The sequence below is a fragment of the Triturus cristatus genome, chromosome 2_2 (assembly GCF_964204655.1).
Source record: "Triturus cristatus chromosome 2_2, aTriCri1.1, whole genome shotgun sequence".
NCBI classification, from domain to species: domain Eukaryota; kingdom Metazoa; phylum Chordata; class Amphibia; order Caudata; family Salamandridae; genus Triturus; species Triturus cristatus.
The window spans coordinates 989,152,607-989,170,504 of record NC_140582.1 but is presented as its reverse complement, the minus strand read 5'-3'; the positions used below and the strand labels follow the sequence as shown (position 1 = coordinate 989,170,504).

Sequence of the window (17,898 nt, the reverse complement as noted above, 5' to 3'; positions counted from 1 at the left end):
ATTTCATATTGCGGTGTGAATAACTTTTTGCCAAGGAATTGGTTATAGTCAAACCATTGGTTTTGACAAGAGGGATACTTGTTTTGCAGTATCATTCACCGATCCAGCGGGACTGTAACTATTGAATTCACAGCCGCGCAGCTGATAAAGTTCAGACTTACGACCTACAAGTAAAGTTGAAATCTCGATGTACTTACGTAAATATAATTTTGACAAAAATTACTGAAGTATTCCCATCATTCCACATCTTGAATCCAGTGACAGTTGGAGGGCAGCAATATCAGAGACTGTATTTATTAGAGGAACATCTTATTAACATTCTAACAGTTATAACGGGAAAAAAATAGGGAGTACATGTATATATATTTAGTGAATTAGTATAGGATACTAACCTTTTATTTCTCCACAGGGTTTCATCAATTCGAGAGTTTAAAATATTGGTCTAAATGTAACTTAAACAACATGGCAGCGGCAAGTATGAATCAACCCCACCTTTCTTATTAGAGGCTGGGGAACCTACTGTACCTTGGAAAGAATGGAGCAACATTTTTTAAACCTATCTGATTGCAATAGGTGCCAGTGGGTTCTCAGCTATAAGAAGGCAACATATACTTTTACATAACCTAGGAGCAGTGTGTAGAAAAGTTTTTGATAGCCTCCCTGAATTAGAAGCTGAAGATGTAGGCAATGAAGAAAGAGATGTTTACGATTACAGTATGAAAAAGTTAGAGTTATAATTCGCAGAAAAAATAAATGTTGTATTAGAAAGGCACAGGTTTCTTTAGTAGAGCACAAGGAAAAGATGAGAAAGTTAGGAATTACATTGTTATACTGAGAGGTCTGGCTAATACATGCGAATTTAGAATGGTAATGGATTCATTGATTCGTGATCAGTTAGTGCGTTGCACAAACAATAAGAAGATTCAAGAAAAATTATTAGTGAGGAATTCAGAATTAAAAAATGCAATTAAGATTGCTAAAAGTGTAGAACACACAGCAGAATGTATTAAAGAAATAAACGTAAATGTTGAAGGAAGTGTAAATGAAATTTGTGGGGAATTCAAAAATGATTGTGCAATTAAGTGTGTAAGGAAAAATGAAATGTCAAGAGAGTATGCGAAGGAAAGAGTAAGTACTGAAAACAGACTCAAATGTTTAGATGCGGAAGAACAGGGCATTTCGACAATAATGTTAATTGCTTAGCAAGGTTAGCAACGTGTAGAAATTGCAACTGTAAGGGTCATTTTGTGCGTGCTTGTAGGGATATGTCTGGTAAAACAGTTAATGCCATTGATGCTAGAGAGGAGTGCAGAAATACGTATGTCTTGCAAGTAGAGAAAATTGTAAAGTACACAAGATTGATCTACCAAAATGTGAAATTGGTTTGGATGGGCATAAACTGGAAGTTTACGCTGACTCATGCTGACCCTTTACGTTAATTAATAGTGAAACATATCATGTAAATTTTAGTGATGATGCGTTATCTCTAGAAGAACCGTATGTGATCCCTGTTGGGTATAATAAAGACCCTATACCTTTAAAGGGAGTTACCTTTACAGATAGGAGTACAGCAGGTGAAGTGTACATAGCAAAGAATGGGTCAAATCTTTTAGGATGGGCGCATCAAAAAGATTTAAGAATGAAACTTCATCTTACAGATGAGGTGCCTGTTATGCTTGTGGAAAGATCATCTTGTGGCTTGGAATTGATTGATGAATTCCCAGATGCTTTTACCGATAAACTTGGTTGTTTAAAAGAATTCCAACACAAAAATCAAGTTGAAAGATAGTGCTAAGCCAGTAGTACATAAATGCAGGAATATACATCTGATGATGAAAGAACCCCTCATACAAGAACCGGATAAGTTGTTAAATCAGGGAGTTATTGAACCAGTAGATTGTGCTGAGTGAGTTGCACCCATAGTTATCACTTCCAAACCCAATACTAAAAATATTAGGCTATGCATTGATTTAAGAGAATTAAACAATAATATTTGGATTGATAGGTATCCTTTGCCTAACATCAATGAAATGCTGAGTCAAGTTAGTCAAGCAGAATTTTCCTCAGTAATTGATTTATCCTCAGGTTACCATCAGGTGAGACTCCATCCTACGAGCAAAGCATTAACATCTTTCATCACACATTTTGGGGCTTTTAGATTTTGCAGAATGCCTTTTGGCCTTGCTTCCGCTGCAACGGTTTTCCAGAGAGCAATGCAAAACATTTTGGAAGGTATTAACCACGTTTAGTGCTTCCAGGATGATTTGTTAGTCTATGGAAAAGATGAGAGTGAACACAATAAAACCTTCCGCAGAGTTCTTACTAGATTAAGAGATGCTGGTTTGACCTTGAAAAGAGAAAAATGCCAAATTGGAGTTCGTTCAGTAACTTACCTAGGGCATGTCGTTTCAAGAGAAGGGATTAAACCTAAGGTGGATCTAGTTGATGCCATTAAATTTGCTCCTAGACTCAACACTGAAGAGGAAGTGAAGTCTTTCCTTGGATTGTCAGAATATTATTCGAAGTTTATAAAGAATTTTGCTGACATTAGCTATCCCTTAGGAGCATTTTAAAAAAGGTGTAAACATTGATTGGAATGAAGAATGTGCTGAAACTTTTGATAAATTGAAGAACAATATTGTGAATGCACCTTTTTTAGGACAATTTGACACTGATAAGCGGAAAATAATCACCATTGACGCTAGTACTAAAGGTATTGGGGCCACCCTTAGCCAAGTAGTTAGTTAAGAAGAAAGAATTGTAGCGTTTGCTTCATGAGCCTTGACAGAAGCAGAATTGAGATACTCAGTTGTAGAAAGGGAAGCACTAGCATGCTTTTGGGCAGTGAAACATTTCTGCGTGTTTGTTTGAGGTATTCCTTTCACTATAAGGACAGATCACAAGCCCTTAGTAAGTGCATTTTCTGTAAAGAACATAGAAAGGACTACACCCAGAATATCAAGATGGTTTCTTGGACTGGAAGGATTTAATTTTAAAATTGTGTACATACCTGGAGAACAAAATCAGGCAGGGGATTGCTTGTCCAGACTTCCCTTAGAAAATAAAGAGTTAGAGAGCAATGCTGTAGAAGCGTTCGTAGTGGCATCTGTCACTGAAGGAATAAATATAGAAGAATGGGATGAGAACATGAAAAATGATCGTGTTTTACTGAGAGTGAAGGAATTCATATTGAATGGCTAGCCTGACAGGTGCTCAGATTTGACGAGTGATGAGAAAGAATTCTGGGAAGTAAGGAATGAATTATACATTTGTGATTTAAACATATATAGAGGAAACAAATTGGTACCCCCAGGAAATATACGAGAAAAAATTGTATGCTTGGCACATGAAGGCCATTTAGGATGCAGTCTGACAAATAATAAAACCTGTCTTCACTATTGATGGCCGGCCATGGACACCATGATCAAGAGAAACATAAGGCAATGTGTAAGTTGTAGACTCAGTGACAAAAGGAAACAAGTTAGCAAGGGAAGTATCTCTGCTGTAGATGTTCCACCAGTTCCATGGAATAAGTTAGCTATGGACATTATTGGCCCAGTCAATGTAAAAGGACTAGGAGGAAGATTCATACTTACTTTAGTAGACTATCATTCAAAATGGGTAGTCATTAAAATAGTGGATAATGTCATTACAAGAACAGTCATAACATTTTTACAAGAAGTTTTTCGCAGTGAAGGGGTATCTCAGATCCTTATTACGGACAATGGTGTCCAATTCACCTCTTCCCTGATGAAAGAATTTTTACATAAATTTGCTATCATACATTTGCAAACTGCATTATATTGTCCTAGAGCAAATAGTCTAGTTGAACGTGTCAACTGATTGATTAAGGATTGTATCCAACTAAATGTTGATTTCTGTTTTTTGATTGTCGGCTTAAGTGAAAAGTGTGTTATCTTTATTATTTATCTTCTAGAATAGTCAATAAATCCCTTCTTCAAGCATCCTTTCATCAAGACAGTCTTTGCTAACTTCCTTCTTACCTGGAGGTATCATTTCTCTCAATTGAGATGAAGAAAAATACACATGAAGAAATTGTAAGAAAGTGATCAGTAATGGCCAAACCTAAAGTAGGGGAGAGGGACATAGGAGAAACTTTGGTAAAAAAAAATGTTGTTTATGCAACAGGGTGCCTATCTCATGGAATGTATACTCGAATTTAATGGATCGGGTTCAGAAAGGAAAAAATAAAGTAACGAGGATTAACAATAAAATATCCGAGCATTAGTGCACCTATGATCAATTGTTTCTATCTTATTTTTTTAATTTCTTTACTTGCTTACAATATTGTAATCGCAAGATGTTGGAGTGTCGTACTATCCATGTAACAATGCAATATTAACTTTAATTGAAACATGTATTGCTGAAAATGCAACATAAAAACAGAGATGTGTAAAAAGTAACATACAATACACAGGCCTGAAAATGAGCAGAAGGCACAACATTGACAGAAACCAAACCTGACAAATATGTTTTAGTAAATTTAAAAACAGAACACACCATGCACTTTGACAGCTCATTATGAATAAAAGAAAATTATAAATGACTCTTGCAGCCAACGTAATTTACAAACAGCACTTTAGTGAGAAGTTCTTTCTCTTAAGAAGGTTTTAAATATATTACCCAGAGGTCACACAAAATAACGAGGAGTATTTTAAATAATATTCTCACAAATTGTTCTTGATAATATTTCACACATACCATTGATCAGAGCGGAATACCTTCTAGGCTTCATGCTTCGGTTCACACTTGGACCTTAAAAACATTGTGACATTATTTGATGCCTCAGTTTAGGGATATCAGTTCATATTTTCCAAAGACAAATATATTATAAACATTTCTGAAATGAAAGGGAAGCTATAATAATTGTTTAATTACTGTTTGTAAAATGTTAAAATGTAAATTTCACAGCAAATTGGAAAAATAGTAAAAAGAATAAAATTATATACTTCCTGTCAGGTAAAAAATTAAATAAAACTGGAGGATATACCTTTATGGTTTGATAGACAATAGTTAGAAGATAGTTTGGAACCCCTTGCAAATATGCCCCGTAGTTCCTGTAACACCGTCTTTTTTAAATAGCATGTTATCGCTCAGTTTTTAGCGTCATGCTACTCTGTATTACCCAATGATAGGACACCCACATTACCATTGTCCGAAGAAGGGAAATTTGGAAAGGCCTTGCCTAGTTTCAAACTAGTAATCTGCAGATTACAACACGTCAGTGATCAGGGTTTAACTCACTGAAGGTGCTACTGCTTTGCACTGGGAACATATTGCTGATGGGTATTACTTATTTAATTTAATAATTTGTGAATAAAAACAAATTGGCATGCAGTGACAGTGTTATAGAATGTTTTTGTACATTTTTATGCAAAACGTGTGCTGGAAAGGTGCCTCGAAGTAAAGGAAAGTAGCGCTTTGCACTGCTTTGCCTTACTGTGTGTCATGGGGGCGTTCCATGGACAGTACTTTGGCATTCTCATGCAAACACCCAAGTGTTTTGATGCAAGACCCTATCTACGAACAAAATTAGACCGGGTTTTGAGCCCAAAATAACACCCGTTTGGCACTGCAGTTCAGTTGGAGAAATGCCATTATTAACCCAGAGTTTGTCTTTGCATGTGTGTTGCACTGAACACCACACATCAAAAGTGAGAAAAGTTTCAAATTTTTCTAGGCATACAACTTTGCACTCTGAGGGTAGCCTTCCAGTACAGAACATATGCTAGACATGAAGCAGACATCTTTGCACTATGCTGCAAGGGTGGATGGGTGGCGTTAGGGAGCCTAATAGTGCACCAGCACTAGGGGGAAAGGAGGAAAATGCCATATCGTGGGAAATATGGCGCTTTCCTGCTCTCTTCCTCTCATGCACCCCAGCACAGAAACTTCAGTTGCTGCTGTGAATGGTGTGACATCTTTGTAAATCTGCCCTCAAGAGTTTTGCCTGGTTGCATATCATAAATGGTTGTAGGATCAGTCCAGTAGAGGGATATTTAGAGTTAAGCAGTTCTCAGTATAGATGATTTATTTTCTCTCGATCTGTCTACTGAAGTTACAAGATTGATTGTCCTCCATACTATATGCCAATGGTAAACAATGTTTACCACAAAACTTTTACCCCGCAGGGAATCACAACGCGTCCGTTACGACGACCGCGTTGTGATTCCGCATACCATTACTCCGCAAGTCGGAACAACGACTTGCGGAGGGGGGGTGTGTGTTGGATTTTAAATCTAACACCTTCCCTAGTGTCCGTACAGACTGGAGTTGGAATAGTAAATTATAGTATTCCAACATCCAGTGCCCCCCCTCCGCAAGCCGTTTTTCCGACTTGCGGAGTAATGGTATGCGGAATCACAACGCGGTTGTTGTAACGACCACGTTGTTATTCCCCGCGGGGAAAAAGACGACGGGATGACGACATAGATTCTATGCCAATGTGTTTCAACCCCTAGGGACTGAATGCAGGGGTCGTTATTAGGACATAGGCCATACCTGAAGGTGGAAAATGACGCCCCTTCCCTCATTAACATTGACTGCCAATGAGAGCCATGTTGGGGATCTAGTGACACCTTTGTTACTGATTTAAGGAATGCTATTCTGCACAAGTCTGGAGATTTATTGATCCTATATTGGCCTACCTACTTGAGGAAGTAAAGGTGCACTGATTCCTTACATTACTCTTATGCTTCCCTGTTGTCAAATACAAACTTTGTCATGGGCATGGATCGAGGCTCGGCTGTTGTTGCAGTCAAAACCTTGTCTGATTTTACTAGTCTGAATTACCGGCTAGTAAAATCAGGCCGGGTATATGCCACGTGGGACAGCCAGGTGTAAGAACACTGGTCCAGTCATGGTCAGGCAGAGCAGAATTCTACTTGGTACTTCTGCGCTACATTACTCGTCATCACAGCCTTACTAGCCACAGATTCACTCATTCATTGACTTATCACTTACTCACTTATGCTTGGGCAGTCTTTTGTCACAAACAGCCGCTAAACAACCAACACATATTAACTTTGTGCATAAGTGCTGTCAGTGGGCACAGAAAAGTGTTTATCTATTGCATAAAGAACCTGAATAACATTAACATTAAACTAGAAATGACATTGGTAAGGATATATAACTCTTCTGTTTCGCAATTACCTTGTTTACAAGTGACTGTGCTGTCCTTTGAATTAATTTGACAGTCCTGTAAATAAAAACAAAATATTTAAACCTAACGGGTGTTGATTTCATGTTTCATGTGATAACAAAATCGAGCCATGGCAATTGAGCAACTGCTATTTTTTATGAAATATAATTTTCTAATTTAAGTTTTGGGTTCATTTAGAGTTCCTGACGGTTCACTTGCACAGTCTCCCACCCACAATCATAATCACATTTTTTACAGTTAATAAATCTGGCCTGAATGTTTGGAAATAAATAGTAAACGTTAAATGAGTAAGCATTCGTAATGTGCACCCTGCTAGGGATTGGGACTCGTTGGTGCAGATAGATTTGAGAACAGAATGTACACATTCAGAGGTAGAGTTACTCAAAACTCATTCAACGCTGCACAGCAAGCATAGTTAGTAAATGCATTTGCAATTGTAAAGAGATTTTCAAGGGAGAAAACTTACACATGTATTTCTGCTCAAGTGAATATTTAATTCACAAAATAATTTTAGGAGCAATCCTGGGAAAAGTAAAATAGTTTGAGCTTCCTTGTAGTACTCCTGGTACTCCTTGGTGCTTCCAAAAAACTCAGAAATGTAATTCAAACCTATTGGAGTACAATTGAACTACATTTTCACAGCGGAAGCGTAGCAGATAGGTGCCCAGACTCCTATTATCATTGTAGGATCATTACTGACCAAACATCAGGAGTTTTGCATCTATTAGGGCCATAGAATAGGATCTAGGGAAAGTATGAGTAAGAGGAAATATATAGCATGAGCCAAGAATTGAAATTGAATATTAAAAAAGATAGAGAAGGTGATCACTGCAATGTGAGGCTGCAGAGAACCCCGAGCTCAAACCAAAATTTCATGAGAGTAAACGCAAATATCAAGATCCGTAAGCTCTTTAGATGAATGTTGTCCTGGCGACAAGAAAGGAAAATATAGAATCCACCTAGCTTGGTTGTTCAGAAAGGAGACCTAAACTGATCATTGTTGGTGACCAGCTCAGCCTTCAGAGAATATCTGCAGACACCATATACGAAGAGTGAGACCCTGGCCTGCAACTGATTAGTCGATATGGAGAAAACACGTCAATATATACATACATATATATATATAACAGCAAGTGCAGATACAGTGGCTTGTTTATTCTCTGGCTTCCAGGCTGGTTAGGGTTGCGCTGTGCTGGGAATGCGCAGGCCTGACTGAACGAGAGCCTTGGGGCAGCTCCTTTCAATGAACACCGGTCTCCATCCTCCATCAGCAGCTTCCCAGCAGGCCGGGATAGAGTGACTGCAGGCCCCTAGCAGGCAGGTTAATAACACTGAAGAACAGGCAAACGAATGTAATTCATTTAATTCATTGTGATAATACATATTTTGTTTATGCTAATGTCCAATTTTTATTTAATTGTTTGCATTCGCACCATCGTGTGAATATTTGTACGTGGAATTTTATTCACTGTTTCTGTTTAGAGTTACAGGTGTAACATGTATTTGATTGTTTCCACTTGTGCACTTATACATATTTATAGCGCGTGGATTGGTTAAATGTTTCGATTGTAATAGCTTCATGCTTATGTGACATGCCACCGTTACGTGGATTTGTCATCTATTCTGTTTCAATGGATTTCCTTACAGCGTTTTGGTTTTCGCAAGTTTTAGTAAGGACAGTGTTATGGATTTAGAATACTTTTTAATACTCTTCTGACTATGTGATCTTTAGCGCATGATATTAAATATATTTAATGTACAGTGCTATGCGCGTGCATATGAGCATGTGACCGTCCACCTGTCTTTACTTTAGTGCCTGTGGATTCGTCACCCACTTGTTGTCTACAAGTGATTATTTTTTTTCTATAGTACTTTGCATGTGACTTTCCACTTTTACTTAAAATACTGCTGTGGATTAGTCACCTACATGTTTCTTACATGTTTGTTCATAAGTTTCTATATAGGAATTGTTTTTAGGTTTGGTATGTGGTAGTAGCTATTAGCTATAATTTTCTATAGGTGTTTTTTTCACTTTCACATGGTACCTGTGAGTGACTTCACACCTATTTATTTACTACCTATGGATTTAGTTTAATGGGAGTAATTCCTTGTGCTTTTAAATTTCATTTTTTCGTTTCTCTGTTACCATCACCATACTGGTCTGGCCAACTAGTGTGTTCTTTTGGTGACATAGAAATCAATTCTTGTTATTGTTTAAAAATACTGGTGCAAAATTTATGTATTGTTAGTTTGATACGTAAAGGGGGAAGAGGTGGTCATGTGATGTGACATTCTTTGTTTATGTGTAGTGGATTCATTTATGGTTTTCTGTAAGTTTCAATTTTACAATGACCATCCTCTATGCTCGTATTATTCATTTGTTTGCGTTCCTTTAAGGGGGAAGGTGTGTGGTATCCTGGTTTAGGTGCTATGTATCTTCCTCACTTACCTGTCTTGCTGCTCAGCCAGTGTGGATGAATAATAGAATGTTGGTGTGTGTGATGCAATGTTAGAATGTTGGGGATGCTTGTGGATGGATGTCAGTTGGGAGATTGGGCTGAGCAGCAAGGGAGCTGCTCCTGGTGGGGCTTTCTATATACTGTACTAAAGATCTAATAAACCTGCTTTTATCATCATACATCGACTACATTCATACTTATGACGGAGGGGCTCCCGATCCAACTCTGTCTGCCAGTGTCCCGTGATTTAACAACGATATAACTCAGGCACTTAATGACTACTTGAAAGAGATTTATTTGTAGGGCTGGATATATAATGCAGTCACGTGAATTCAGCAGAATGATTCATGGCGTCTCTCTCTCTTGGGTGTAAGAGTGCATGTGGATCTGCATAGGGGGCTCAGCAGAACCAGAATATACTGCTGGTTGTGAGGGGTTCTGGGCACATAAAGAGTGTAGTGCCTGTGGGGGTTGCTGGTAGTCAGTGTTCGGTGCTGCAAATAGGGGAGTTAGTCTTTTGCAAGGGGGCGGGAGTGGTCCCTGAGTGATAGGGTCTTTTGGGACTGAGAAGGAAGACCTAGAAGCTCTGGATGAGAGTAGTGACTGTGCATGGAACTCCATTGAGCAAGGATGGGGGTTGTGTCGGTCTCTTAAAGGGGAGTTGCCAAAGAATCGTAACTTTGAACTTGTCCTAGAGACGTGACCTATGTAATTAAGGACATTGCTTAAAAGATATAAATTAAACATTGTGCGTCAAACAATGTGTCACCTGACTTGCATTTTAATGCCTTTAAGAGAGCTTCTTGTGAAGGAGCCAGACCTATTGGATTTATCAATTGTTGGACTTGGCTTTTTTGCAGGGTCATCCCAGAACTTGTTGCCTTCCTCTTGTATTTTTTCTGACCTGTTGTTGGTGGTTTTATGATGCTGGGCACTTTATGACTGCTGATCAGTGCTAAATTGCAAATGCTCTCCCTGGAACTTTTGTTAATGGGTTCGTGATTCCATGATTGGCATATTTGATTTACTAGTCAGTCCCTAGCACAGTGCACTGTGTGTGGCCAGGGCCTGTATATCAAATGCTGCTAGTGGGACTGCATCACTGATTGTGCCACCCACATAAGCACCCTGTAAATGTAACTCAGATCTGCCACTGCAGTATCTGTGCGCAGTTTGGTACTGCCATATCAACTTGGCAAGTGCACACAATTGCCAGGCCCCAACCTTCCCTTTTCTTACATGGTAGCCACCCCTAAGTTAGGCCCAAGGTACTCCTGTGGGCACGGTGCAGTGTATGTGCGTGGTAGCACATGCCTTAATGTGTGTGATATGTCCTCATAGTGAAATACTGCCTCTTTCGTTTTTCACTATTGTAAGGCTATCTGTTCCCTCAGGATAGAACGGGGAGTTTGCTTACAACATCTTATAAACACAACTACCCCTGGGAAAATAGAGTTTAGTATGCCTGAACTCAGAATGTTAAAATGTATCTTTTAGTGAGGATGATTTTTACATTCGGTGTCTGAAAATACGACTTTTAGAAAGTAGGCATTTTCTTGCTTAGCCATCCAATTTGCCTCTGCTAGGATGTGTATTGACTGTCTGGCTTTGGAGTGACAGGGACTGGGTATGTGCCGTGGCTCCAGAGAGTCTGGATGAGTCAGGGCTGGGCTGAATAGACCTGGGCTGCATTTAGAGTAGGGGGAAGAGATTTCCTTTCATCTGAATGGGCCTGGTCTGCCTTAGGCAATGCTGTCTTCACCCCCTGCCAGGAAGCTGCACCAGAGAGGACAGAACTGGTTTTGGCTGAGAACAGGGCTTCTCTGCCACCAGAGAACAAAGGATTTTACTGTATAAAAAGAAGGGGCCAGACCCCAGACGTTTAGATCACTTCTGGGAAATCAAGAGGAACATTTGCCAAGGAGAAGAGCTGGAGAAACTGAGGAGGAATACTGGCCCTATGCTGTTTGCTGTCTGGGGTTGTCTTGCAGTGGCTACTATCTGCCAAGGAAAGGGAAAAGCGCTTTGCTTTTTGCTGTATCCCCTGCTTGAGGAAGATCTCCAGGGGCTAGAAGAAGAGCTTGCCTCCTGTTCAGAAGTCTCACGGACACAAAGACTTCACTGCCAGCTCCACCGAAATTCCTTGCTGGGAGTTCTGACCTGCCAAGAGGTGCCTGTAGCTGTTATGGGCCTCCGGAGGTTGTTCTGGCTGTTGGGAAATGGAAAAGCGACACAAGCCCTACTGTGCGGCTGCAAGAACTCACACATCGTCCCGGATCGTCGCATCGCATTGAGGCACCAGGTCTGCCGCATCATTGGGGTACGAACTAAGAAACTGACGCATCACCTCCCCCCGCAGTACGAAACCAACGCATCACCCCCTCTCTGGTAAGGAACTGACTCATCACCTTCCCTACGCAGCAGTAAGGAACTGACGCATCACCTCCCCCGGAGCAAGGAACCAACGCATCACCTTCCCTGAATGTAAGGAACCAACGCATCACCTTCCCTGTGGCCCTTTTTGTTTGTATGCGTGGTGCATTCAATGTACTTTGTGTGGAAAGTGTTGCATCTTGCAATTTGCTTTCAACTAAACTATTTCTACCATTTGAAAGTCATATTTTACATTACTGATTTGTGGTTTCTTGTCGTTTGGTCTTGTTTGGTTTAGATAAAGTTTACTTATTTTTCTAAACTGGTGTTGTGTCCACAGATAAGCCTGTCTGCTTGTGCCAAGCTACCAAGCAAGTGAGCAGGGGTTATTTTAGAAGTGTACCCCCCTTACCCTGGCAAGGAAGAAGGGTCCCGCCTTGGACAAATGTACCTACCTCTGGCAACTAGAGCCCCCATTTCTAACATCAATGTTTTTTTAAAATCTCATTGATGTCTTTGGACCTTTAAGAGTATCTCAAGAACCAGTCTCTCAGTACACATTTCTACACCATTCAATATACCAGGTACTTTGCTGGAACTCTGTACATGCCTTCAGATGTACGACTGAAAAATCATTTACAATGGCATAGTTCATCAACGACTCCCAAAATCTGCTATTGGTTCAAAAGTTTAAATCTGCCTTGTTGTAGTTCTTCTTAGTCCATTAATAATTAGCAATTTGGTAACAATATAATAGAGACTGATAAGAAACTTAAATGATCATATTCATCTAAACTTTCAAAAAATAATGGTAACTATCTTTCTAACTTAAACTGTCTTTAGATTCTTTAAGAATGCCATATAATGACAATTGCAAATCGTTGCCTTAAATTAAAAGACAATTACTTTCAATTTGAAAGGCAGGTTCGTGTTAATGACTACTCGATTAAGCTTGTCTCTTTGATCAGCAGAGAAACAGAAACCTATTTTCCTGCCTGTTGTTTTCTCTATATTCAAGACCTCATTGGCTTTTACAATTAGACTTTTCATTTCCTAAATTTAACTATTTAATATAAGAATGAATTACCACGAAGATTATATATATAATGATATGAGAAACGCGGATATTATTAATTAAATGTACTTGGTTATTTAATTTTTTTTACATTACAAAAAGGTTTCGTTGTTAGCAGTACTATGCCACACACACTGAATACATAATCGATCAGAAATGCCATATTTTTTACTAATAATTATATTGCACATGCAAGCAGTAATCAGATAAAAACATGTTCTAACTACATTGAGAAGAGAAAGGGCAGATAAGATAAATGGTGAAATAGAGGAATGAATAAGGTATTGTAGGCAAGATGTACTAAACTATTTCAGCACCCACAAACCCTGTGATTTGATAAATCACAGGGTTTGTCACTGCTACATGGCATTTTACTATGTACTAATCCCATTTTGTGATTTGGTAAATGGTTACCGAACACAGAAATGCACACTGAATAATATGGAAGGGCCGTTGCTAAACAATTGGGTCTCTAGTTGGCTGAGACTTGCACCCTGTCCAAGTTGGGACCACAATCCTTGTCAGGGTAAGTCAGATACACACCCTACATAAACCTGTGCTCACCCTCTGGTAGCTTGCCACAGAGCAGTTAGGCTTAACTTAAGAGGCAATGTCTAAAGTATTTGTGCAACACAAAATGACTACAGAATATGTATTTTAATAAAACTAGACCAAAACGACAAATCCAATAAATAGAAGTTGAGATATTTTTTTTTAAAGAATAATGGGCAGGTTTACAAGGTACTGACACATCTGCATAGATGCCTCAGTTTCCTTGCACCAGCGTCAAATGTCCTTCTGCCACCATGGATCTGCTGTATTTACAATACAGTGCTCCATGTCCCAAGGAGTAACAGGTGTATCACAAATTCTGACGCATCTGTTGGCCCAAAAGTCACGCATTGCTGGAGTTGTGTCGCAAGGCCTATACTTACTGTACTGCATCACTCCTTATGCCTGTTTCAAGCAGGCGTAAGGTTTTGATGCAGTGGTGTCCTAAAAGTGGCACAGTGAAATCTTGTAGATTTCACTGCGTCACTTTTACAGGGCCTTCCAGAGTAGGAACGCCCACCCTGCATACATTGTACGTGACGTAGGTATAATGTGTCGCAGAGCTTTACAACGTGATGCAGTTTCCTAGATACATCAAGTTGTAAATAGGCCATATTGTTCGCGCCACTTTGCGCCCAAAAAAGTGATGCAATGGCGGTGCAAGGGGCTTGTAAATCTGCCCCTAAGGGCCTTATTACGATGAGACTCAGAAAGTCTCGGACCGCAGCCCAGACGTGTATTGGAGATAGGCTGCAGGCACACAGAGCAAAGTTAAGGGCAGAGAAATGCCCGTATTTTATAAGTGGCATTTCTAAAATGGCAATGTCAAATCTAGCTTTACTACTAACGAGAATTTATCACCACCATTCCAAAGATATGAAACATAATGTAGCTACTCCTTTTTGATCAGGAATTACATATTAAAAAGTGTTTTAAGGAATTCCTAATGCTAGACTACAAGAGGACTAGGCCTCACAGTAAAAATAAACAAATGTAGCTGTTTGTCACTACCAGGACATGTGAGATTTAAAAGTACATGTTCTGCCATTTAGGTACACAGCACCCTGCGCTTTGGGTCACTTAGTGCTTACCTTAGAGGTGATATATGTGTAATAAAAGGTGAGTTTAAGGCTTGACAAGTGGTTTTAAATGCCAAGCTGAAGTGGTAGTAAACTGCAGACACAGGCTCTGCAATGGCAGGCCAGAGACAGGTTTGAAAGGCCACTTGTGTATGTGGCACAACCAGAGCTGCAGGCCCACTAGTCGCATTTAGAATACAGGTCCTGGGTATATGGTATATCACCTTAAAAGGGACTTGCAGGTAAACTAAATATGCAAATCAGGTATACACCAATGTCACCATGTTTAGCGGAGAAGCATGTGGACTTTACACTGATGAGCAGTGGTAAAGTGCTTAGAGTCTTAAGACCAACAAAACATATTCAGCAAAAAGAGGAGGAGGGAAGCAAAAAGTTTGGGGTGACCCTTCAAAGAGTGCAATTTTCCAACAGAATGTTAGCAGTGGTTCCCTGTACCACTGCCTATTCCCCAACAAACTTTTTCTTAACATTTTCAAAGGAGAAGCGGACCCATCTCTGGAAAGTTGACCCACCTTAAGATTGTGATTTCATATACTTATAAGATTTTAGTATTCTGTAGGTGATACTACCTTGTGACTGTGTTTTTCCAGACTTCATTACCAGCAGTGTACTTCTCTGCTGAGTGCTTCTTCTTTACATCGTCTTATTATGAGACAACTCTTATTCGAGCCTTTTACATTTACCACCATAACTTATCAGTGCTAAGTTCGTTGATATTTTTCTTTTCCCTAAATATTCTCCTTCCCAATTGAACTCTTCACTTACTGCCATTTGTTTTTTTATCACGGTTTGGGCGTGGAGTCTTATGAAAAATCACTTTGCATTTTTTATACTCCGCTTCCTCCCCACTTCCTTTATTTTTCTGTCTTCTTCACATGCTGAATTCTGGAATTTTGCATGGCTAACTGGACTCGTAGTGAGCACCTAAGGGTGTCACAGTGTGTAATTTCTTCATTCACAGTTATCACAGTCTCTCCTTTACAACACTCTGGCTGGGCACATACACTTAATAAAAGTTTGTATTTTCATAAAATATGACTGCTATGTATTTATACATGATTTTACAGCCTTGAAGAAGCCACTGTATGATGAAACACTTGTCGACTATTATTCAACAATGAATGTACAGAAGATTACAGAACCTTGCTTCTCCTTTCAATAAACTTTCACAAGAAAAATCGAAGCATCTTCAGTCGCCGTGTAGCAGAACCGGTGCACCCACCCTGTCGCACGAGTAGAATTGGTGCATCGCTCTTCGAACCAACACATTGCCTTCAGAGCCTGATGCATTGGAAAGGTGCTTTGCCACCACAGCAGTATGGAGAGATCTAAATTCCCTCAACTACGTGAAGAAACTCGGCGCATCGCACTTTGGAAAGAACAAATTTCGGTTTGGTGCTTCATCTTCGGAACCGAAGCATCGCCACCACAGCTTAGAGAAAGTCAAGGCATCACCTCAACTGCGGCCTCGAAATTGGCGCATTGCTCATCTTCACCCCGCACGTTGCAGTTGTGACCAGGAGAAAGGTACTCCGTTCTCTGAGCCCTTGTCCCCAGCCTGCACTCCATCGCAGTCAGCTTGAACTGTTGACTTTACCCCGATCCTGTGCGACCAGATAACCCCCATTGGCTCTTATTGCTTCTAAGAGCTAGAACTCTTTTTTTTGTTTAAAAATTCATAACTCGACTTCTAGTTTTTGGATTTTTGTTGTTTTTGTCTTGACGTTTTTACAAATGTTATTGTCTATTTTTCTAACCTGCTTTGGAGTCTTTTTGTGGAGTTTTCAATGTGTTACTGTGTGTGTGTCTGTTTCACAAATACTTTACACATTGCCTTTCTAGATAAGCCTAACTGTGAGCACACTGGCTTTTAGCTGTTTGAGTCATACTCCTGCTTGCGCCATACATTGTTTGGGTGGATGGACATGACATATAAAGGAAGAAAAAGCTGACAACAATGAGCAGGATGTGATCTTTCAAATACTCCTAAAAGTGCAAACAAATACCATGTAAAAAAGTAGGTCTGGGAGTAATTTTAGCTATGCTGGAGTAACTGGAGTAATTTCTGTAATTTCGTGTTACTCTTTGAAACAGAATTTTAGATTACAATGCGATTACACCCACTTAATTAAGAGTAACTTTGAGGAAAAAATCATACTGCAAGAGCACATTTATCAAGCATGAGTGGCTAATTGCGCAACGGTTCGTGTTTGTTGCATTTAGTACTAATTACTTAGCACAAAATGTATCTTGGCATCCATTTTGGATGTGAAGAGACACTTTTTCATTAAGAAAATAGTGCTAAATGCAGAATTACTCTTCATACGTAAATTGTAGGTAATTGAAGTTTCTACATGGAATTAGGTGACTTATGCCTATCCCTATAATAAGGAGGACAAAAGAGGGTCATCAAAATGTTGGCAAGGGTTCCTAGTAAGTCTAACCAGCATGGTAAATCACAATCAACCAAGCCTAGTCCCAACATGTCAATAAATAATATGTGATGCTCAAGTGCTCTTCCACTCATGCCCTGAGGAAAGAATAGAGGAGAATCTAAAAAGCTTTATAAGCCAATTTAAGTATACAGAGTGGGTAGGTGAAGCACAAAGAGGCCAAAGTGTGGACCTGTGATGTGGTACTAGAAGGGTTGAAGGAGAGGGACAAAGACAGGAAGGATGCACAGCAGTATGGGTTCAACTTTTCTCAGCAATACTGGATAGAAGCAAGCAGAGAATATAGTTTCTGCTATATGGAGTCCTGAAGGAGATAGATGGGTGAAGAGCTTAAAGAGTTTGGAGCTCCATTCTCCAGTACTACTGGCACTTATTTTTGAGCGGGTTTCTAATCGGGTGCATTTTGAAGCCCCACATTGGTGTTTTTTCTGATCAGCTTAGCCAATACTGACATCTTTCACATCCTGACAATCAAAGAAGCTGTGGTCATGACCAGAGCTATTAATCCACAGGTTACTTTAATACCGGGAGAACAAGAAATAGGCACCATGAACATCCAAAGGGGAAAGTATCATGTGCAAATGAATGGCACACCATCCTATGAGTACTTGCTATGCCTTTTGAAGATTAAATGTAAAGGGATTGAAAGGTCATTTTTCAACAATAACATGTCGAGTGGATGACTATGGTCACTTTCCCTTCC

The 17,898-nt window shown here is 39.6% G+C and overlaps 1 protein-coding gene across 1 annotated transcript in view; it reads right to left on the bottom strand.

Moving 5' to 3' along the window:
- The window catches only part of CLNK (cytokine dependent hematopoietic cell linker), a 1,059,843-nt gene that overhangs the window by 629,619 nt on the left and 412,326 nt on the right, over positions 1 to 17,898 (bottom strand). The window contains exons 5-6 of the mRNA XM_085642412.1: positions 7,174 to 7,219; positions 4,723 to 4,776 (exon numbers count right to left, since the gene is read on the bottom strand). Coding sequence (XP_085498538.1) covers positions 4,723 to 4,776; positions 7,174 to 7,219 — 100 coding nt within the window. The remainder of the gene's footprint in view (positions 1 to 4,722; positions 4,777 to 7,173; positions 7,220 to 17,898) is intronic.